This window comes from Myotis davidii, unplaced genomic scaffold, assembly GCF_000327345.1.
Source record: "Myotis davidii unplaced genomic scaffold, ASM32734v1 scaffold436, whole genome shotgun sequence".
Taxonomy (NCBI): domain Eukaryota; kingdom Metazoa; phylum Chordata; class Mammalia; order Chiroptera; family Vespertilionidae; genus Myotis; species Myotis davidii.
Genome location: NW_006292604.1, coordinates 2,682,841 through 2,707,661, shown reverse-complemented (window position 1 = coordinate 2,707,661; position 24,821 = coordinate 2,682,841). Strand labels below are relative to the sequence as shown.

Sequence of the window (24,821 nt, the reverse complement as noted above, 5' to 3'; positions counted from 1 at the left end):
TACAAAGAAAATTATATATATAAAAAAACCCCCCCCCAAAACACACACACACACACACACACACACACACACACACACACATACACACACACACACACACGACTCCTGATCCTTGAGCCCCCTTGCTCGAAAACAACCAGTATTAGTTTCTGGTTTAAACCTCCAGGAATATTCTATGTAAATGTGTATATATATATACATATATTCCCTCCATCCCCTTGTTAACACACATTAAAGCAGCAAAAACACATTTTTCCATACCTCAACGAACATTTTTTAAAAGGTACTAATTGTTAAACACTAGACATGTGAAGCTTGCATAAGCCATTATCCCCACTCCATAGAAGCAACTGATGGTCAACTTGGTAATGAAATATGGACATATAATAATAAAATCATAGAATCTTAGGTCTTGAACTTGAAGATCACTTCATTGAATATTGAATATTTTTATTACACATAAGAAGATTCAGAAAGGCAAAGTATACAGCCAATTTGACAAATTAAGAAGTAGAAACTAATTTCTGTTTCAGGGGTCTTTGGATTAGCTCACAAGACCTTTGTGAAATAGAAAGTGAGATAATCCTGTCGTAAAGTTATAGAATCCTTTTACCTTTCAATGTGCTGTTCTGACGGTAGGGAGTGCACAGAGCTCTTCTTGTCTTCATGCTGCCTGTTGGCTCACTTCAGTCATGTTTTTCTCCAAGAGAAGAGACTGCTAGCCTGTTTGGTCAGAACCTGAGAAGTGAATTGAACTGCACTTATTGGAAGCAGGGTCCCTGTACATTAAATTGTCATGTGCATGTGACTGCCTATTTGCATGTAACTGGCAAATATATTAGACCAGATTTGTCCCTCTGGGAAGATTGATTTTCTTATTCTCAGATTTCTTTCTTCCATGTAGCTTGGCTTAATGGTGGTTAAGTCCTAAGCTTAGAATTCTGGCTTCAAGAAAAAGGTGGGACCTACTTAGGTCTCTAACTAAGCTGTGTGTTATTACCTGGTCTTATCATGGAAAACAAAGGCTGCAGCCCACTGGAGTTTGGTAATATTTTTGAGTAGTACTGAAGAGTCCCTGCTTTCTTGGATTATCAGTGTAAACAAACTAAGACACTGTTGATTTTAGAAGATGCTTAATAGAAAGGGTGATTAGTATGGCTGTTAATCAACAACTTCTTGCAGTGTTCAGCATTTGGTCCATAGAGAACCCAAGTTAAATATTAATGCCCCCTTTTGGAGTTTTAAAGTCTGGAATGCAGTGAATTTATACTGAGAAATGGGTTTCCTCTGAGGAAGCATTAAAAATATTAAGGACAGCCCTAACCAGTTTGGCTCAGTGGATAGAGCATCAGCCTGCAGACTCACAGGTCCCAGATTCGATTCCAGTCAAGGGCATGTACCTTGGTTGCGGACACATCTCCAGTGGGGGGTGTGCAGGAGGCAGCCGATCAATGTTTCTCTCTCATCAATGTTTCTGACTCTCTGTCCCTCTCCCTTCCTCTCTGTAAAAAATCAATAAAATATATTTTTTAAAAATATTAAGGACAGTGGCAGCCCTGATTAATTTATGCTGATTTGCATTGCATTTCCCTGAAACCATGTTAGGCACTGAGTAGGGGGAACTCCTCATGTTTAGGTATGATTCTTTCAACGGGAGAATGGTGAAATATACAGAATGCCAAGGCAGATGTGTTCTCACAGCCACTGGTAATGGGCTTTACAAATGAAAGTTTAAGCTATTCAGAATTAAGTTATGGGCTGGGGTGGAACTGGTAACCAGAACAAAGAAAATAAACATCGAATCAGGTAGAACTATTTATGATGGGTGGCGTTGTTTTTTAAGTCAGAGGATAAAGGGAATAGAGAAGCAGGAAAATTAACAGGGCCCCTACAAAGGGTTTGGTGGCACATTAATTATAGCTGAGATGAGAGAAGCCCACTCTAGCTTCTGCATCCACCTCACCCAGGCTTACCTATCAGATCTGCTCCGGTTATCCCAGCCTGCATGAGTTTAAAGCCAGTGATGTTGAAGGAAAATAAGGTATGTTTAGCTCAGGGTAGTGATTTTAATTCAAGGCCAATCTACTTGAGGGTAAAGAAATCTTTATTTGACCCCAGGTCAGAGGTCTAAGATTGTATGATATAGTCAATGTTGAGTGGCAGAGGCACCACAACATTTTGAAGGACTATTTGGCAAGCTCTAAAATATATATAATGGGCAGTGGCCCACGTATGCTTCCGAGACCCTACTATTCGAACACATTCACACATAATTTTAGAAGTTTCTGACACCAGAATACACACAAACGGGAGGCTTTGGATGAAACGTAATACCGCCACCTTGTGGCTACCACTGGGATGTTTAGACTCAAAAAGTTCCTGATGATGGTGCTAGAGAGCTAGTTTGCCAGCATGAAAACATTTCCCATAACTTAAGAGTGGCAAAGTATATTAAGATCTGAACTACCTATGATACGATATGGAAAATATCAGAAGGATATCGTTATAAAGAGGAATCTGCACAAGAAAACTCTCAAATAAAATGGAATTTGTTTCTTGAGCAGTATCTCCGAAGTGTTATAACACACAGATGAGCAGGTAGCATCTCTGCTAGTTCGCAGTTGACTTCTGTTGCTGAACAGTCGAAACCTCAAAGCTCTCCACTAAAATAAAACACATTTCTTGGCTTATCCGTGAGAGCTAGTGTACAGTAGAATCTCCATGAAAAAGTCACCTACTCTTTGTTCGATGGGCAGTAAATAAGTCAATGCAATGGGCCAAGTTGAGAGCAATAGACATGGCAGTGACGGAATAACTTAGTCCTGTGCCTCAGGGCAAGGTTTCAACATTTGAAGAGTCACAGGCAGTAACCAATATGAGAACATTGGTGAGTAAAGATTAAGAATAGCTCCAGTGTAGGGGATGCAATTATGGGAAGCCCTAAGGAACTTCCAAGAGAGGTTCATAGTGGGCCACAGAGATGCCCACATCAAGGATTGAGTTGGTTCAAGAAGATCAGTGAAATGTCAGGCTGATGCCCTGCCATTCCCTAGAAGTAGCCACCTCGGTAATTTTAGTGAGGACAGTGGTGCCAAAGGCATGCGGTAGTGGTGGAATAAGGATGTATATCACTTGTCTCTTAAGTCACCAATATGGTAAGAGACTGTTGAATACTAATCACAACACTGAAAAAGTAGCCATTTAAAGATGATGTTTGGAATAGTCTCCTGGGCACAGGGATCCAAGCCTATAAACCAGTGAATTATATAGGATTACTATTTCCAGTCCCTGGAGGAGTCAGATGGGTTTGACATTTATTCTATCTCGGGCTAAAGTCCAAACTCTGTCAAGGCTATCTGGTTCCCTGTCATACATCTTTCTGGACCAGCAGTTCTCAACCTGTGGGTCGCAACCCCTCTCAGGGTCGACCGACCCTTTCACAGGGGTCGCCTAAGACCATCGGAAAACACATATATAATTACAAATTGTTTTTGTGATTAATCACTATGCTTTAATTATGTTCAATTTGTAACAATGAAATTGGGGGCCACAGCAACATGAGGAACTGTATTAAAGGGTTGCTGCATTAGGAAGGTTGATAACCGCTGCTCTGGACCAAAGAATGCATCCCACACCCCAGTGTGTAGAAATAGGGTCCCCAAATCCCAATGTGACATGAACATAGTGTATTCCTTACCATCTGTAAAGTAGTTATTAACTTGATACTAAAACTGGTAACTGAAACATTATTGAAAATGCAGTGTGAAGATATGGAGGGCTGACCGGATCACTTAGGTGAATGTGTTTTGTTCAAATATGAGAGGAACTAAAGGGGGAACGGTTTTAACAAAGGACATGAACCAACCATTCCCAATTTTGTGGCTTAAAACAATAACTTATTTCTTGTGATTCTGTGGGTTGTCTGGTGTCAGCGAGGCAGCTCTGCTAGTTTTTTGTGGGGTCCCCACATAGCTATGTTCATTTAGAGCTCGGCTGATGCTGGAATGTCCAAGATGGCCTCTCATCCTTGTGTCCCTCTCCACGTAGTCTCTAAGCATTCGGTAATTTGGATTGGACTTCCTTACAGCATGGCAGTTGGGCTTCAAAAAGGAGAAGGTAAAAGATGCCAGTCCTCTGAAAGCCCGGCTCAAGAGTCCCAGAACATTCCTCCCCTACTTTCAATTTATCACGAGTGATAAGGTGGGTGACAGGCTCCACTCTAATTGTGAGCAGCAACATGCACAGATGAAAGAATTGTTGAAGTACCACAGTTTCCCTAAGGAAAATTTAAGTGCTATTACCATGGGAAGGACAATTAAAAACAAAAACAAAAACCAAAACCCCCCAGCCCTTGTTGATCCATGTTGGACTACTTGTCTGTACCACATTCCTGTGTCTGTTCATCTAGTTGTTGTGTTGTAAGCTCTGCTTGCTGGAAGGGACATCTTCAATTTGTCTTCTGCAGGCTTTTCATTCAGGAGAAAGTCCTAGAAGCTTGTGAGCTCTTTTTCCACTAGTCAGGCTAGTCATGGTACATTCATGAGTATAAGAGACACATTTTTTCATTGAACTTTTTATTTAGAGGGTATGGGGGGGATAAATGGTGATGGAAAAAATAAGAGGCAGATTTTGTACGTATTGTTAACTTCTGGAATATAAAGGCCAAGGGGACATAATAGATTCCCCTACACTCGTGGTGGAGGATGTGGTGTCTTTATTAAATAAGTATCTTGGGATGGTTTGGGTATTTTTCTAAGTATAACCTATGCTTCTATGGAGTGCTATCATGCAGTGATTCTCAAATGTAGTTCCCAGAGCAGGAGCAGGATGGAAGGACTCAATGAGAGAGAAAAAGAGACATCTGTAATACTTTAAGCAATAAAGATAAACTAAAAACAAACAAACAAAAACAAAGTGTAGTTCCTGGGGCCCGCAGCATCAGTATCATTTGGGGCTTGTCAGAAATGCAAAATTTGGGGTCCCAGCCTAAACCTACTGAATCAGAAACTCTGAAGATGGGCCCAGTAATCTGTGTTTAACAAGGTTTCCAGATGATTCTTGTGCATACTAAAGTTTAGCGACAGCAGTCATAGATGGTCCATAAAAATCCCTTCGATACTGTCATTTTCCTGAATTGTGCTCAACAAATGGCACTCACTTGGTACAGATGGCTGATTTCTAACTAATTTGAAATAGAAATAGGGGCCAAGACAACTGACATTTTCTCAACAGTCATTATCTTTCAGATTGTTTTCTCCTTCAGGATCCTGTTTATATAGGAGACTAGAAAAATCTGTCCTCATTGCTTACTTTTCTGTGCTACTAACAGGAGAGACCAGTGTTTAGATCCGGGTTAAAAAGAAGCCTTAAGGGTTGTGATGCTGGTAGTATCCCCAGAGGCCACTCTTCCCATTTCTTTCTTTTTTTAAATATATTTTATTGATTTTTTACAGAGAGGAAGGGAGAGGGATAGAGAGTTAGAAACATCGATGAGAGAGAAACATCAATCAGCTGCCTCCTGCACACCCCCTACTGGGGATGTGCCCGCAACCAAGGTACATGCCCTTGACCGGAATCAAACCCGGGACTCTTCAGTACTCAGGCCGTCGCTCTATCCAGTGAGCCATACCGGCTAGGGCCCATTTCTATTATTTGAGCAAATATTTATCTTAGCCTGGTAATTCTCTACTTCCCATGGTCTGAGTGTGACACTAAAGAGCAAATCATAAAAGGGAAGTCCGGGGGTCTTTGAGAATGCTACTGTTGTCTAGCTACTGGATTGCTGGAGTGATATTTATTATTGGCTTCAGTGGTACTGGACAGTGAGTACAGTGATTGGTTGCAACTGTAGCTCAGTTGTACCACAGGCTGTGTTTCAGTCAGTACCTTTGATCTGTAACATGCCCTGAATGTGCAGTGGGGAATCCTATATAATAAAAGCCCAATATGCAAATGGTCCCTGTGATCGGGAGTTCGACCAGGGGGTGGGGCTGTCCAGCCATCTGCGAGAAGGGAGGCCCTGGCCAACAGCCTGCAGCCAGTAAGGACCCTACCTGTGCATGAATTTCATGCACTGGGCCTCTAGTATGATATAAAAACTTATATAAAAAGTGTCTTTCTCTTCTAGGGGTTTATCACATGGCGAAGGAAATAAGATATATGCATAGCAATTAAATATGATGCAGATTGAGTGCCTTGAGAGAGGATTTGAGTGTTAAAAAGAGTTCAAAGAAGAGAGTGATCCCTTGGTGGATGGAGACCAATGAAGGCGTCATGGAGGAAGTGGCATTTCAGCGGAATCTTTGGTAGGTAGGAATATGAGTGTGTGGGGAGAGCAGTTCATGTCTGAGCATGAGGAAGAAGCTGGAGTCAAGAACCAGCAGGTGACTGTATCTCTAGCACCTATTTAGTGACTGACACACAGTAGGTGCTCAATAAATATCATGTGTTCTGTCTGACTCATAGACGGACCATTGGCTGACTAGAAGATTTTGGTTTTTCCTTTCTTTGGAAAAAGACAAAAGAAGAAGATAAAATCTTACAAAACGGAAAAATCAACTCAAAGATATTCTGATTTCAGATTCATTAAGGTGTGAGAGCAAAGTGCTTTTTTGAGTCTTAAAGGCAGCTGAAAATGTGAAACTGGAGTTCAAGTTAGAGAACAGTACATTATTGATTTTGGAGATAGCTTTGTGCTGAATAGCTTCCTTCCTCCACCTCACTCTAGCCTACAGCTTTCTCTACTCTGCTCCAGAGCCCAGGAGGCAGGCTTGTATGCTCTAGGACAGTGATGGCGAACCTTTTGAGCTCGGCGTGTCAGCATTTTGAAAAACCCTAACTTAATTCTGGTGCCGTGTCACATATAGAAATGTTTTGATATTTGCAACCATAGTAAAACAAAGACTTATATCTTTGATATTTATTTTATATATTTAAATGCCATTTAACAAAGAAAAATCAACCAAAAAAATGAGTTCGCGTGTCACCTCTGACACGCGTGTCATCGGTTCGCCATCACTGCTCTAGGACATCAAGCTGGACTTCCTTGCTTTCTGGCTTCCTGGAGAGCTTAGCCAAAGTGAAGACTGGCAAGAGTCTGACGGGAGGCGGGGGGATAAGGTGGATGTATTTATTTCTCCCAGTTCCCTATTTGGAGAGCTGGATGGGTCACTGCTCAACTGAAGGCCACAACTCCTGGCCACTAGCTCACGAGAAAATGGCTTATAATGACAGGGTGGCGTGTGTGCGAATCTTTATTCCTCAAAGGGCCAGACACCAGCCCAGTGGTGCAAGGCTGGTTTGAAGTAGAATCCGTTTTACCAGGCACTGCCAGTGAGCCCCACACAGGAATAGAGTGATCAGAGTGGAGAACCCAAATAGAAAAACACGTTTAAGGAGACTGGAGAGAGTCTCACGCTTTTGAAGTTCACCTAGTGTTTCCCAGCCCTGGCTGAAGGTCTGAGGAACTCCCACCTTGAACTTGGGAGAGCTCAGCAAATCTTCCTAAGGCTGCTGCTCATCGTAGACATAGCTTTTTCTTTCATAAAAGTTGACTCCCTGCTCCTTTCCTGGGTAGGGGGTACCAAAGGATAAAACATAAAGGTAAGGGGATTGAACTAAATCATGTGGGGTTGATCACTTCCCACATGAACATTTGGGCCATTAAAGCCATTTGGACATGTGATGGTTACCATTTAAGGCGAATCAGCTGAAAGTAAAGATACATATTTTCTGTAGGGATTTTTGAAATCTATGTATAAGATTTGAGGAACCATTTGCAGCTGTGTAACCTGAGATCCTATATGGAAACTGTTTAACCCAGAGTCTGGCACAAAAGGCACTCCTACAGGAAGATAAAGTGAGTTCCTGAGCCCTCACCACGTGTCAGTCCCTACAACCTTCGGATTCTAGGTGCTGAGCCATACTCGGGAGGCGAAGGGTGCAGAGTTCTCTTAGGGAAGGGAGGTCCCAAGGGGCGGGTGTGCCGAGGTCCCACAGACACCGTGGGGCGGGTGCACAGGGGCGCGCGTCCAGGGGCGCAGGCGCTCGCGTGCTTCTTGGTCCTCGGTGGTGCGGGCCCTGCTCCCCGCCGCCACCGCTGCGCTGCCCGCTGCCGGACCCGGACCCCACCAGCTCCATGAGGGTCAAGCAAGTGAACTTGCTGATGGCGCTCATCGCGGTCATGCTCTTCAGCTTCTCCTGTTTCTGTATCTACAGGATGACTCAGACCAGTAAGCGGAGGGTGACTTCTCCCGCCAACTGTCTCCCAACTGTCTCGCTTCGGGGCTCCTGGATTGTTGGGTCAGAGAGAGGGGGTGGGGTGACATAGGGACCTGGCGGGGTCGCCTGCTGTCCTAATAGGGGCTTCACAGATGTAGCCCCCACGCCCTGGCCCTGCCAGCGGTTGAGCTGTAACGGACACCCAGGTCTGTCCGCGTGGCTTTGACCGCCACTGGGCACGCGCGTTAACGCATTGGCCTGCCCGGCCTCGGGTAGGTTCGCACGTCGGTTCAAGGACCCGATCTGTGTCCAGCCGCACCCCCCACCCCCACCCCATTATTTCCAGAAACGCCAATGCCTGACTCCAAGAGCTGTCACACACCCAACATCTTTCCTCTTTCGTGTTCAGCATTTTCGAGCCACACTTCAGGGCTCCCTCAGTATATCCTGGGAAGCTGAGAAGGATGAGATGGTGCAGAGAGGCAATAACCAACAATTTAGGGTGCTGGTTTGGAATCTAACATGGCTCACATTGCCGGTTTGAAACACACCAAGGTTTTAATTTATTGTTGCTTGTGGCGTTCCCAATGAAGCAAATAAAAGTGGAGGTTGCCCAGTTAAATTTGAATTTCAGATAGGCAATGAGTAAGTTGTTAGTATAAAAATTGCATGGGATACATTGATACTAAAAAATTGTTTATCTGCAATTCAAATTTAACTTTGGTTTCCTGTATTTTATCTTTCAACTCTAGGCCATAGCGTAACATTTTAACATTTATACAGTTAAATTTTGAACGGAAGACGTAGGGATTCTGCAAACATATTAACCCAGCCTTCCAAGACTGTCCTTGGGTTGTTTTAGGTTAAATTTTCATTCTTTTGATACTCATTTATGACTCAGGGTGCACACTAAGTAATCTTGGTAGTAGAGTCAAGGATAAAGTTTGAAAGTGGTTTTAGTCCTCTTTAATGTTTATGTCCTCTAATTAATGCTAAAACTATGTTTTAGTCCCTTAATTAATACTAAATTTTGTCATGTACCCACAATACCAACATTGCATGCCATTTGTTTCAAAGATTAAAAAAATGTATATTAATTAATATGATATTTACTACTAATCTTTAATCATTTTATACTCTTTCCTTCTTCATTTTCTACAAAGACCATTACCCAAATATGTCTTTTATTTATTTTGGAACAATAAACAATGAACAATTTTATTAACAAAAAAATGTCATTACTCATAATTAGAAAGCAAAATGTAAACCTCTTTTGATAGTAATTTTGGAAGACAATTTAGATTGGCAACCTCATAGGACACTTTAATACAATTAACATTCTTTTAATGAAACTGTAGACTTGTTGAGATACATACAACCATTTTGGTGTGTTTTCTAGTTATGACCAGGAAAAACAAGTTTGGTTCCTCAAAGCGTTTATATTCCCATCCTTCATATGTCCAAGTTCAGAAAATGAGATCTTGAGAATACACTACTCTTTTTTTAAATCCTCACCTGAGGATTTGTTTATTAATTTTTAGAGAGAGGAAGGGGGAGAGAGAGAGAGTGAGGTGAGAGAGAGAGAAGCATCAATGTGCAAGAGAAACATTGATCCGTTGCCTCCTCCCCATCCAAGTGGGGGACCATGTATAATCACCAAGGTATCCGACCTGTGGGAATGTACATTTGTGTCTACAACATAGCCTGCAGCAGGACTGGCGAGGAGAGAGCTCCCAGGTGTAGTCAGCAGAGTCCAGGATCCAAGGGCTAATGGGTTCTTCATTATTCCTTCCTCCCTTGGCCTGTGCACCTCAAGGATAATTCCATTTAGACAATTCCATTATACTTAGTTGTTCAGATATATGCTCCTTTCCCACATCCCTTGCAAGCCCGATTGTTACTTAATTTAGAGCAGGAACCTGACTTTATCCATGTTTGTTTACCTATCACAGCACAGTGAGTGGCACATGATACCTATTCAGTGGGAGAAAGAATGAATAGCTCAGCGTGCTTCTTCTTACCGGAGGTATTTAGTGAATGAAATAAGGTAGAAAAGTTAGGTCATAGCCACATTGTATAGGACCTTGCATACTAAGGCAAGTTCATTTGGATTTTATTCAGCTAGCATTTAGGGAACCGTTTAAAGTCTTTGAGCAGGGCCGAAACCGGTTTGGCTCAGTGGATAGAGCCTCGGCCTGCAGACTGAAGGGTCCCAGGTTCGATTCCGGTCAAGGGCATGTACCTAGGTTGTGGGCACATCCCCAGTGGGAGATGTGCAGGAGGCAGCTGATCGATGTTTCTCTCTCATCGATGTTTCTAACTCTCTATCTCTCTCCCTTCGTCTCAGTAAAAAATCAATAAAATATATTTAAAAAAAAAATAAAGTCTTTGAGCTGGGTTTCCAGAAGACTAACTGTGGATTGGAGGTGAGAGACCAATTAAGAGGCAATTATAATAATAGTGCAGCGAGAGACAATAAAGACCTGAACTCTATAGTGAAGTCAATGATGAGGAAGATTCATCTATTAAAGGTCTATTAACAGTACTTCTTAAATTTTAACATGAATCTCAGTCTCCTGTGAATCATTAAAATACAGCTTCTGACTTAGGAGGCCCTGGCTGAGGCCTGAGATAGGTGTATAACAGGCTCGCAGCTGGTATCATTGATCTGTGCTGTCTGGTCCGGTAGCTCCTCTTCAGGTAGCTACTGGGCACTCAAAGTGTAGTGTGTGCAACTGAGGAACTGCATTTTAATCTAATTTTAAGTTAATCTAAATTTACATTTTAAAATGGAAGCAGTGCAAAATCTTTCTCCATTAAGAATTTTGTTTTGTTTTGTTTTGGTAGGACTACATTTTAGCATAACTGTTAATTTAGCATCTGAATTAAGATGTACTTTAAGTGTAAAATACACACAGGATTTTCAATACCATTTTTATATATATAATTTTTTTAGTACAAAAACAAAGAATGTAAACTATTTCATTAATTGCTTTTTATGTTGATTACATATTGAGAAAAGTTTTTAGATATTTAGGACTAAGTTAAATATATTATTGATACTTTCACTGGTCTCTTCTTACCCTTTTTTAAAGGCGGCTAGTGGAAAATCTACACTTACAAAGGTGGTTGTATTTCATTTCTGCTGGCCCCTTGCTGTGAGGAGTGGAGGTTGGTGGTTCTCAGGACCTCACCTGGTTCATGGGTCGGAGTCACATTGGCCCATTGCACATGTGGACTGATGTTCCTTTTCACAGTTTTACCACAATTGACTCAAAACATCGAATTATCGTTTATTTCAAACTTTGCAGGAAAGGTAGTTTTATAACAGTCCATCCTTACAAAGTACCTCAGTGATTATGCAACTAATATAAATAACTTAAATAGAATACTGATGAGCTGGATTACCAGGTAAGAATGAACAAGAAGCAGACCTAAGCCTAGAGATTGTGTCCTTTAACATTTCTGTATGGTTGTTTCTGCAAATACTACTTCCTCTAGAGAAAACGCTTTCTTTTCATGTTTACCAAATTGATCCCTCAGGGACTGACTTACCGTGGCCCAGATATGTTGCATCACCTGTGTTATATCAACTCCAAACACATGATCCCTTTTGTAAAGAGAATATTACCTGGGAACCCCAGTAACAGGGTTATACTGGTTAAACTACGTCCCTGTTTAAAAAAGTAATATCCACTATATAGATTTTCAAGATTTATTGGGGTACTTGCAATTCTTTTGATGAAGCATGGTTCCGTTTTAGAACCTCTTAAATCAATTTCAATGCTGGCAACTCCATTCTCTAGATAATGCTCCCTGCTGGATTTCAAAGACTGAATTCTCTGCCCAAGACTAAGGCTTGGGTGAGCCAAGGCAGGGATGAAGTAAGACTGGGGCCGTATTCTTTCACTGCATTGTCTTGCTCAGTTTTATAAGTGCCTCTCAAGATTTTTTGCTCTCAAATCTATAATACCAGCCTAATCTTTCCCTTGAACTTCAAAATCATACAGCCAAATGTTTGCCTTGTATTTGGAAGCCTCATAAGCATCACAATGGCTTTAATGACATGAAATATTCTCTTTCATAGCTGCATGGTATTCAATTGATAAATGAATAAAGAGTAGTCCACCAAAAAATGTTTATTAGACATTTGTCAAAGCACTTTTTAAAATGTGCTTTGCCATGTGGTTTGCATGCATTATTGAATTGCATCTTCACAACAACTCTGAGGCAGGGATTCTTATATATCCATTTACACGTGAAGAACAGGCTAGCAAAAATTAAACAGCTTGCTCAAGCCGCACAAATATTAAGTAGCAAAACAGAGATTTCATCATATGTGATTTAAGAGCCATCAGACTATTAAAAAGATATTCTTTAATTTATTTAGCATATTTCCATTGTTAGGTACTTAGGTTGTTTCTGGTTTTCTTACAATGATAAGTAATGCTGCCCATGTTGAACATCCTTAGAGCCAAATCTGCACACATTCCTGGTCATTTTCTTTAGATAAATTCATAGAAGTGAATTTTCTGCCTCAATTTGTTTTTTCCTCTAATTACAAATCTGATACATGCACCTTCCAGATAGTACTGTGTTTAATTTCTCATTCTTTTTTTCAGTCTTTTATGTACATATATATACCATATGTATAGAGCACTGTATATACACTTATACAAACACTTAATGCTAGATATAGAGTATAGCTATAGAGAAGCATAAACTTTACATTTTTGTTATATATTATGAAAATTGTATGATACCATTGCTACAAATATAAACATATACATATGTGTTTTCTTTGCAGGTAATCAATTAATTAATTGTAGAAACCATATTTTGGAGTTTAAGGAAAATTTTCTACATTTAAAAAACAAAACTGAAAGAAATCGCCAAGAGCTGATGGAAGCCTTGAGTAAAATGAAGTATGACAATAGACAGAGTATAGGTGTACCCGTAAAGTTAGGTTTGTGTTACTTTTGTTTTTGTGCATGGTGGTTTGTTTGTTTTATTTTTTTATGCTTTGTACATTTTATGCTTCCTGATTTTAGGACATTTCTCCCCAATAAATGGTATTAAATCAGTTCTTGCTCTTTTTAAAAAATATATATATTTTGTTGATTTTTTACAGAGAAGAAGGGAGAGGGATAGAGAGTTAGAAACAACGATGAGAGAGATCGATCAGCTGCCTCCTGCACATCCCCCACTGGGGATGTGCCTGCAACCAAGGTACATGCCCTTGACCGGAATCGAATCTGGGACCCTTGAGTCCGCAGGCCGACGCTCTACCCACTGAGCCAAACCGGTTCCGCAGTTCTTGCTCTTTTATTGTCAGACGTGGGAAAATCAGGTAAGAGACATCGCTGCCTCTCACCTCTATCTGGAAGGGGTCTTTCTGAGTTTTCGATCTCTGTGAATGCACCATGATGCACCCAGTAGACGCAGCCAGAAACCTGAGCGTCATCTCTGACTCCTGCCTCTCCCTCCTGCATACTTACTTCCATGTCAGTCAGTGAGCAACCCCATTGATTCATAATCTCACATACCTCACAAATCTGTCCGTATTTTTCCATCACCGTCTCTACGATCCTAGTCAGGCCACCTCCGTGCTTCATCTAAATGTCTGCTAACATACTCCTATTTCTTCTCTGTCTCTCTAGTCTTGTCCCCATCTACCTGTCCTCACTGCAGCCAATGTGAAGACTGCACTGTCTTGTATATCAACCTTCAGTGGTTCCCCTTTTCTTCAGGATATAAAGTCCTGCCACATGCCTCCCCCTGTGTAGTCAAATACTCCCCCCGCCCCTCACCCCGCCCTACTCTTAATGCCTGGAAACCACTGCTCAGTTTTCTGTTCCTGTATTTTCCCATTTTCCCCGAATGCCATGCAGATGGAATCACACAGATAACCCTTTGAGACTGGTTTCTTTCACTTAGTGTAGATTCATCCAAATGTCATGTGACCATTTGTTTGCTGCTTTGTTATTGCTGAGTAGCATTCCATTGTATGGATGCACAATGGATAGTTTGTTTCACCAGCTGAGGGGCGTTTGGGTTGGTTTCAGGTTTTGGGTGATTACAAATGCCTATTGCTATAAGCACTCACGTACAGGTGTTTTGTTTGAATTTTCATTTCTTTAGGATAAATATCTAGAATTTGTGGGCATATGGTAAGTATACGAGTCACTTTGTAAGAAACTGCCAAACTCTTTTCCATTCAGCTGCCTTTCCAACTGTCACACATCGACACTTTTTTTTTATACATATATATTTTATTGATTTTTTACAGAGAGGAAGGGAGAGGGATAGAGAGTTAGAAACATCGATGAGCTGCCTCCTGCACACTCCCCACTGGGGACATCCCTGCAACCAAAGTACATGCCCTTGACTGGAATCAAACCTGGGACCCTTTCAGTCAACAGGCTGACGCTCTATCCACCGAGCCAAACCGGTTAGGCAAGAGGTTTTTTTGTGTTTTTTTTTTAAATATATTTTATTGATTTTTTACAGAGAGGAAGGGAGAGAGATAGAGTTAGAAACATCGATGAGAGAGAAACTTTGATCAGCTGCCTCCTGCACATCTCCCACTGGGGATGTGCCCGCAACCCAGGCACATGCCCTTGACTGGAATCGAACCTGGGACCTTTCAGTCCGCAGGCCGACGCTCTGTCCACTGAGCCAAACTGGTTAGGCGAGAGGTTTTTTTTTAATGTATCCTGGATACATATCAAATGAATATGTGATTTAGAAATATTTTCTCCCAGTCTGTGGCTTGTCTTTTTATTCTCCTAATGTATCCTTCAGAAAGCAACCATTTTCAATGTAGATGAAATCCAATTTGTCAATTTTTAAATATATTATGCATTTGATGTATCTAATAACTCTTTAAGAGTCATGGGGATTTTCTTTTATGTGTGTTTTTTTTATTTTATAGTTTCAGATTTTACATTTTAGGTCTATGAAATCTTAGAGTTTATTTTTATAAATGGTGTGAAGAATAGGTTAAGAGCAACCATTTTCAATGTAGATGAAATCCAATTTGTCAATTTTTAAATATATTATGCATTTGATGTATCTAATAACTCTTTAAGAGTCATGGGGATTTTCTTTTATGTGTGTTTTTTTATTTTATAGTTTCAGATTTTACATTTTAGGTCTATAAAATCTTAGAGTTTGTTTTTATAAATGGTGTGAAGAATGGGTTAAGGTTCAGTCTTTTTTCTGTGGATGTCCAAGTGTCCTGGCACCATTTGTCAAAAAGGTGCCCATTCTGCATTGAATTGCCTTCATATCTTTAAAAAAGTCAATCTACCCTATTTGTGTGGGTCTCTTTCTGGATTCTCTGTTGTGTTCCATTGGTATATATATATTCTTTTTTTTTTGTTATACCACACTGCCTTGATTAACATATAGATTATGAATTAAAATTAGGTAGTGTGAGTCCTCCAGCTTTGTTCTTCTTCTTCAGAATTGTAGAGGCAAATTCAAATGAACGGTGTGAATGGCGTCATTAAATATTGAGGGGGCTATAAAATAAAATTATAAGGATACAAACTTTAATGATGCAATCTTAGTCAAAGTAGCAAAACATGGTATGTGCTTTGGAAATAGTTTCAGTTATACTTCTTTATAGTATGTTTCAGTTATACTTTCTTCTTTGAAACTGACAGTTCTAGGAGCTTGTGGTCATTGTAGCTCATAGTGATAGATTTAACTTAAATACAGGAAGCCCTCACTTAACATCATCTACAGGTTCTGCAACTGTAAGGTAAATGATATGATATCTAAGGAAACCATGAACTCAGAAGCCTTATTTTTTCTCTTTCAGGTGAGAAGGAAGTGAATACATTGGATAAGAATGAAACAGTGTCGAACACATTTGAAGTCTTAAAGTTCTTTCTCCCTCATCTGAGGAAAGTAGGCAGAATTTATCCTGATGTAATCATCAGCAAAAAGAAAGAAGGCGGTAAGAAAATTAGAACAGGAAAATCAAATACAGATATTCTGATCTTTGGGTACATGCCTTTAAGTTTTAAAATGTAATCCATTAAAATGATGCTCAGTTTGATACTTAGATCACCAGCCTATCTGGCATTAATTTGGATAACCAGAAATCAGTATATTGTCTGGCAGAAGAAAATAGGTTAATAAATATTTGGAGACTTGAATTTAAATTCAGCTTTGATACAGATGCTTTGAATATAACTCAAATAATATGTTAAGTATCTGCTCAGTACTTGGTAACTCTTTTTCTCCCTTGGTTTTTGATAAACCTATTCTCATCTGATTATCTCCATCTTTATGGGGACCGAGGTCTGAAAGGCTTTATAGCAGTGACCCGTGAGCTAAACCTTGAAGATTGAGTTCAAGCTCACCAGGTACAGAAGAGGAGAAAAGGGACGTTAGACCAACCCTCAGAAACTTGCCTTTCTCACAAACCTCATTCATTCCAACAAGTGTGTCCCTCTGTGCCAGGGGTCAGCAAACCGCAGCCCCCAGGCTGACCTGCCTATTTTAAGAATGGTTTTGCTGGACCATAGGCATGTTCATTGCTTACATGCTGTCTGCTGCTTTGAGCACAGAATCTTGGTATCTACTTAGGATGGCGTGGGTGTGTTCTGACAGTGTTTTGACCATTATTGGGCAATAAAAGTCACTTAGAGACATGGATTTATCCCATCAAGTCACTTGGAAATTACCTCATGCACTGTTTTCAAAGATGACATTATTTCATAGTATTTTTCCTATTTGGAGTTCTGGTGTCTCCTTAGGAAGAAGAGTAGAGAACCAGCCAATGCCTTTTGTACCCAGTTAGATGACACTGTAATAAATGGAGAGTGAATAGTTTTCTTTTCCACTATACTGAAATTGTCTTGTCGTCTATTTAACGCATTTCCTAACCATCCACTACAAATTGGAATTTCCTTAACACATTAAGCGCCCAGTCAGTCACTGGTGACTGACACTATACTTTCCATCCAGAAGACAAAACAGGCTGGGCGCTTGATGTGTTAAGCAGAAAATGAAATCCTATATAATAAAAGCCTAATATGTTAAGTGTCCAGTCATCCGGTCATCTGTTCAACCAAAGTGTAATATGCTAATGATATGGTAAGGCCACTCAACTGCTCGCTATGACATGCACTGACCACCAGGGGGCAGATAGTCAACTGGTCAACCAGTTGCTATGATGTGCACTGACACCAGAGGACAGAAGCTTCGACTTGTAGGTTAGCTTGCTGCTGGGGTCCAGCCAATTGGGACTGAGTGAGATGGGCCAGACACGCCCTGAGCCCTCCCGCGGCCCCTCCCCGGCTGGCTAACCTCCTGTGTCCCTCCTGGGCTCTGATTGTGCACCGGTGGTATCCCATGGCCTGGCTTGCACCCCCTCCGGGACCCTTGGGGGGGATGTCAGAGAGCCGGTTTCAGCCCGATCCTACAGGCCAGGTCGAGGGACCCCCCCACTGGTGCACGAATTCGTGCACCAGGCCTCTGGTATAATATAAAAACTAACAGCTTTTGGTTGGGATTACTTCTGTAATACAATTTCAAGCACTATTTTTATGACCACACAATTAACCTAAATGTAGAAGTAAGCATAGATATTAATGCTAGATTATATTTTTCTCTGTGGTTTGAAATGGTGATGCCATGCTCGGGTGTCTGCAGTGTCTTTTGCACTGGGCATTTCCACTGTTAAGAGACGAAATTATAGTTACCTGAAGCAAACGCTGACCTCGCTTGTTTCCAGGATGACGCTTTTGGAGGAAAAGGACTCTGTAGTGATCGTCTCTATTGCAGATGTACGTATGAAGGCCCACCAGCTCTCCTTGCCCCCAGCCCACAGTCTCCATGCTAATCACTGTATCATTTCAAAATTTCCCCTCAAATTTCAAAAAGCAATTCACAGATGCCTTTTTTAGATAGCAGACAATGTATTTGATACTTTTTTTGACACCACCAAGAAAGAATTAAATATGTCAATCTAAAAAGTTTATTTAAATATCACATTTCCATGTGGAGAAATAAGATTATATTATTAAATATGTAACTAGGCCTGGCCGCATGGCTCAGTGATTGAGCATCGACCTATGAACCAGGAGGTCATGGTTTGATTCCCAGTCAGGGCACATGCCTAGGATGTGGGCTCGATCCCCAGTGTGGGGTGTGCAGGAGGTAGCCAATCAATGATTCTCTCTGTTGATGTTTCATCTCTTGTAGGAGGCCGCTGATCAATGATTCTCTCTCATCACTCCGCCCTCTCCTTTCCTCTCTGAAATCAATAAAAACACTAAAAAAATGTAACTAGGGGCCTTACATACTATATGGTACAGAATTGTATTTACAAACAGAACATTAAAAGTGTAGTAATGTTCTACAGTAATAAAACCTGCCCAGTAAAAGGTTGGTATAGGAATCAAGAGATAATTTGTATTAAATAATAACTACCACTAATTGGGGGACTCCTTCCCATATCTGAAGGGTTGTAGACAATTTTTATATACATTATTTATAACCTGCCTTACATCTCTGTAAAGGAGGTAGTACTATCCTGATTGTACAGAGTTTATGAAAGTAATTTGCCTAATTATTAATAGAGGAGATTCATCTCTCTAATGGCCCCAGAGTTTTCTATCTTGTAGTGCTATATAAGTCCTATATAAATGTTAACACAGATAAGGCCTTTGGGAGGGGAATTTGGCAACATGTATCAGATTTAAAATGTGTATATTCTTTGTCTCAGAAATCTCAATTCTGGGAAGTTATCCTAAGGAGATAACCAGGCAGGAATTTCAAAATGATAAAATATGACACACACAGTACCGTAGTTGAGAACACAGATTCTGGATCTAGATTGCCAGCTTCAGATGCCAGCTTCTCCACTTCCTGGCTGGTGAACTTGAACTAGTTACTTCTCTGTGCTTCATTTTTCTTATCTGTAAAATAGTGATGACAATATTACCTCAGTCGCACGTAATTTAAATCAGCTAAAATATTTAAAGTATTTCAAATGCTGTGTGGCATTTGTAGTAAGTGTTCAGTAAGTAATTATTTCAAGGATTTTTAGTGCAAAAACACCAAAATATTGAAAACAATCAAAATGTCAATAAGAGAGACTGATTGAATATTCATGTCTGGACTGCAGCGATCTGTAACCATTGAAAGAATGAATATCATATTCACTGACATAAAGCCATGTCTAAATCATATTGTTGAGTAAAAAAAGTTGTAAAGCATCCTGTTTAACATACCATCTGTGCAAACTGTGACAGAAAGAAGGAAGATAATACAGATTGATGAAATGTATAAAGGAAAAAAGAATGAGCAAATCTTAGAATGATATAAGTAATGGTTTACATTGAAAAATTAGTAGTGGTATACAAAAACTATATATAAATATCAGTTTTAAGTATAAAATATAATAATGGTTATCTCTGGATGTTGGGAGTTGTTGTCCTTTATTCTTTTCTCTATTATTTGCATTTTCTATAATAAATGTGTCTTTGAAGGCAGAAAAACTCTAAACAAAACAAGCAACAGAAAAACTATTGGGAAAATATAAATAAACTATTAAATCTTTCTCTCCAAATTTAATTTAATATTGGAAGCATATACTTAATCTCTGAAGTGTTTTGTCACTTTTTTTGTGTTACATATTACAAGCTTTGTTCATTTGCTGCTGACACAATGTATATCTGCCAATAATATATTGACCAATAAAATATGGGGGACAAATTTTAAAATAGAATATATAATGCTTAAAAAGTATAACTTTAGCACTACGTTTAAAGTAGAATATGTTTCAGCGGGTAAAAATAACTAGAGATTCAATTTATGGCTGTCTTAAGAAGCTTAAGTACTATTTCCACTGAGCCAAACCGGTTTCGGCATGACATATATTTTTAACAAACAACCTAACTATATACATTCAGAATTGCCTTTTAGAGAATTCAGATTTGACAGTAGAATGGTCATTATTCAAAATATTTTCAGAATTTTATATTAGGAATGCTTGTAGGCCCTGCGGCTACATCTTGTAAATGCCATTGGTTATGTAAAAAAAAAAAAATCATCTGAGGGAATAAACCAAAAGCTATTTACAAATGAGTCTGTCATCTAATCTAAGCACAATACTCAATAAAGAGTAGGTACACAAAGTTTGTCAATGGAAGAAAATTTGAGAGTTAAGCTGAGTAATACTGTCTGGAAAAAAGTGAAATAATTTCAAAGTAAGCTTACTGTTATATAATACTCATGAAATGAAGATATCTTCAAAAAAGAGCAATTCTTTGAAATAAGCCATCTGACATTTAGGGCAAAACTGTCTTAGATGCATAGCTTTTGTATACCACAAAATTTTAAGTGTAAATAACATGTAGTGATACTTCATATTGTGACAAAAGGAGAATGACATATTTTCATATTCAAGTCAGATCTTTTAGTCATATGGATATTTTAAATTCTTTTATAGAAAGTGAAAACACTAGAAATTAGGAAATAATGACATTCCACACATAAACTAGGTTGACATGTAGCAAACATGTATTAATAAAAGTATGGGGCATGCTTAGTTTCATTAAAATATTTTTCTCATTTTTAGAGTAATGAAGAGTATTCAAAATCTGTTGTTGACATGATTACAAAAAAGTAAGTACTGTTGGATAAATTTTTAACTGGCTGTTCTTTCATTTTTCTATTCTGTTTTTTCTGTCCAATCATTTTATTAGTGATCATATTCATTTTAATATGTATCTGTGCCCTATATTTCTATCTCAGGTGTGATGAAGTATAGCTTATCAATTTCTCCAATTGTGTAGGGTATCTACCTATTAAATTCCATATTTTTCATGTTATTATTATTATTATATCTATTCTGCATGAAATCCATTGTCTCTGTGAGAAGCCTACTGGCTTAATTTTAAAACATTCTTGCGTTTTTTTACTGTATGAAGCTACTTTCACCGTTCCTGCTTACAGCCTCCTGCTGTATGCAGCCCAGGAGATGAAAACACTGATGAACAAATATGAAACTATCAAGCAAGATGTGGTAGAATGGACCCAGCCTTCCAAATCTCTATGTTCCCGTGGGCGATAAAACTGGCAAAACCCAAGTCACAGAGGCTACTGTTATTGCGGTGGTTGGGGAGGGCAATATGCAGACATATAGAGTAAAGTGTATTTTATGTTGCCCGAAAATATCAAGAACCACTTTCTTGAGAAGGTAACAAGATATTCTTCAGGCAGACAAAGGGAGGGAGGGAATGCCTGGCAAATAGAATTGCCTGGGAGGCAGAAAGGACCAAAAGGGAGCATGTAGATTTTTGGAAATATAAATATATCCTGGAATGTGCATTTTGTGTATTTTAATTTTTTGGTGTGTCTCTCTCTAATTTATAAAAGAGATACTTTGGCTAAAGAGTATTAGCTTTATGATATTGATATGTATCAACCTGTGAAATCATTCAAATAAAAATATTATGTGGCCACATATAAGGAAATTCCTTGTAAGTATTTGTTATTTTGATATATCAAATATTCAATTACAAACCTCCATTTACTTCTATTGATAGATTCAAAAGGCAAGTGAAGTCTGGATCCTTAGAGGTCATTTCAATACCTGCCTTTTTTTATCCAGACACATTACATGCCATGCAATCAGCTGAGGACTCACAAAAACAAGAGAGGTATGAAATTTAGAAAATTGTAGCCTTAAAAAACTAACTTCATTTGATGAAATGTTGGAATCAGCATCTAATAGATCCTATTTCAAACACAGCCAGCTCCTATTGACTTGCAAGAGCTATGTGGTTCACTTCCCAACTCTGTATTCAGTGACATCAGTTGGTAACATGAAATCAGGAGCATTTACACCACAGAAATGGGCAAAAGCTACAAATCAGGGCTGACCCCCTGTCCCACACAGAGAGACAGTTGTTAAACACCACCAGCACACCACTGATACTCTATATTCAGTAATAAGCAAAAGCATAATGAAGGGGGAAAAAGCTTAGGGTTATAAATCATTACACCTGGATTCTAGATCATCCTAGGCTGGTAATTTTTCTTAGCTTCCTCAACTTTCCAGTGTGTATAATAAAATCTGCATTGCCTATTCAGAAAAAGCATTGCTAATTATGATAGGATTTATGCAAGAATTTTGAAAAGCTATATATCAGTATATATATATATGAAGGTATATTATTGTTTGGTTGTAAATGTGGTAGCTATTACAAGAAATACAGTAATTTGGTTCCTCAAAACTTAGTAGAGCAAAAGACATGTCAGAATTCAGAAAGAGGTCTTATCCCAATAAACTCATTAGCTCTGCTTTGTTTTAAAATAATAAATGGCATGTCAAAATCTAGAAACATTTTAAGTGTTTTGTTTTGCTTTTTTCTAATTTTATTTTGTTTTCCAATTCTTTATTGCTTAAAGTATTACATATGTCTCCTTTTCCCCCCCCATTGACCTCTCTCGGGTCGTTCTTACGCCCCTAGCACATGCCCTCACCCCCCTACTGTCTGTGTCCATGGGTTATGCTTACATGCATGCATACCAGTCCTTTGGTTGATCTCTCACTCCCCGCCCCCCCATCGCTCTCCCCACCTTCCCTCTGAGGTTAGGTGGTCTGTTCAGTGCTTCCATGTCTCTGGACCTGTTTTAGTTAATCAGTTTATGTTGTTCATTATATTCCACAAATGAGTGAGATCATGTGATATTTATCTTTCTCCGACTGGCTTATTTCACTTAGCATAATGCTCTCCAGATCCATCCATGCTGTTGCAAATGGTAAGAGTTCCTTCTTTTTTATAGCAGCGTAGTATTCCATTGTGTAGATGTACCACAGTTTTTTAATCCACTCATCCAATCAAAATTACCAGCCTAGGATGATCGAGAATCCAGTGGTGGGCACTTAGGTGGTTGTTTTGCTTTTTAATTAATGGCCCACAATATGCCCAGTTTTTAGAGTCATAATGCCGGGAGTCACTCTAAATCCTTGTTTTTCCTTCTGCCCTTTATGTCTCTATCATCATTTCTCTTTTTTAACTTCTTTCCACATCATTCCTCTCATCCCCATTTCTCTACCTTGGACTTAGCTCAGGCCATTCCAGATCTATTTGCTTTCCCTAACCCCAGCCTAGCCTAGCCTTTCCTCCAGTTCATTTTCCGCACTGTAGGCGGAAAAATCTTTTCATATGAGATCAAGTACAAAGTTTCCTGCATGTCATGAAAGATCCTTCATGATTTGACTTCTGCCAACCTTCCCATCATTAGCATCTCTCCATCAGTTCTCTGTGCCCTAAATCTAAGGGGCTGCTGTTTCACACATCCCGTGGCTTTGCAATACTGTCCTCTACCCTGAGCGCCCTGCAACCTTCTGCTTGACCCTCCCCATCTTATTGTAAATCATCATGGTCAGCATCCCTATATAGCTCTTATATAATTGTTCTAATTGTATTCTTTTTCTATATTTCTTGCTAGATTATGGGACCTAGAAGGGCATGAACTGCATTGTGTATTGCTCTTTGTACCTTCGAGATCTGGCTTAGTATCCAAGCTTAGTATTACATTAGAATAAAGTTTCTTTACACTTTCATTTGAGCAAGACCTAAGAAAGAATATTAACTTTATTATAATAGGTCAAAATTTAACAAACCTAAATGTAAAATAAATAGATTATGCTTATCCTAGTTTAGCAATGGTAGACACTACCCACTGAATATAAACGGGAAACTTTTGAGTATAACTTTTTAGCATAACATCTTTAATTTTATTCCATACAAATAGTGCTCTATATTAGCAAAGTGAAGTTTATGTTTTTAATTTCTAAAGTGTGTCTATAAGCAAACATTAAATAATGATAAATATTAACAGATTTTATTACTTATCTTTAGTTGGCGAATCAAACAAGTTTTGGATTTTTGTTTTTTGATGCTGTATGCCCAACCCAAGGCCATGTATTATCTACAGGTATGAGTTTGGTATAAATATAAAATGGAAGTTCTCCCTCTCTCTTTTGATTCCTTCCTTCTTTATTGTATTCCTCCACCTTCCTTTATACTCAGAAAATAGAAAATACTTACTATATTAAAATACCATAAGGAAGCTTAAAATTGATTCTATATTAGTCTTCTTTCTGGGGTCACTATTTACAGAAGAAAATATAGTTACCTGAAGCAAAATGAAAATAATTTAGAAAAAAAAGACATTGTACTGCCTACATTTGTCTGCCTACAAGTTTATTGGATTAAATAAACATACTTTGAGTACTTATTATATGTTGGACATTGTATATGCTTATCCCTGCTACACTACATAGATTCAGATTTTATGGGTAATACTAGAGGCCCAGTGCACGGATTCATGCACTGGTGGGGTCCCTTGGCCTGGCTTGTGGGGATCAGCCAAAACTGGCTCTCCAACATCCCCCGAGGGGTCCTGGATAGTGAGAGGGCTCAGGCCAGGCCAAGGGACACCACTGGTGCATGACTGGGGCCAGGAAGGGACCAGGGAGGGCTCAAGGGTGTGTCCAGCCCATCTCACCCAGTCCTGATTGGCTGGACCCCAGCAGCAAGCTAACCTACTGGTTGGAGCATCTG

The 24,821-nt window shown here is 39.4% G+C and overlaps 1 protein-coding gene and 1 long non-coding RNA gene across 2 annotated transcripts in view; both read left to right on the top strand.

The window, feature by feature from the left end:
* LOC107183460 overlaps positions 1–6,329 on the top strand; it is a 7,632-nt gene extending 1,303 nt beyond the window's left edge. Inside the window, exon 3 of the long non-coding RNA XR_001514250.1 lies at positions 6,128–6,329. This is a non-coding gene — a long non-coding RNA (uncharacterized LOC107183460). The remainder of the gene's footprint in view (positions 1–6,127) is intronic.
* Positions 6,330–8,137: 1,808 nt separating this feature from the next.
* MGAT4D (MGAT4 family member D) overlaps positions 8,138–24,821 on the top strand; it is a 28,328-nt gene continuing 11,644 nt past the window's right edge. Inside the window, exons 1-8 of the mRNA XM_015565532.1 lie at positions 8,138–8,231; positions 13,028–13,170; positions 13,814–13,826; positions 16,049–16,186; positions 17,890–18,023; positions 20,822–20,868; positions 21,792–21,905; positions 24,117–24,192. Coding sequence (XP_015421018.1) covers positions 8,138–8,231; positions 13,028–13,170; positions 13,814–13,826; positions 16,049–16,186; positions 17,890–18,023; positions 20,822–20,868; positions 21,792–21,905; positions 24,117–24,192 — 759 coding nt within the window. The remainder of the gene's footprint in view (positions 8,232–13,027; positions 13,171–13,813; positions 13,827–16,048; positions 16,187–17,889; positions 18,024–20,821; positions 20,869–21,791; positions 21,906–24,116; positions 24,193–24,821) is intronic.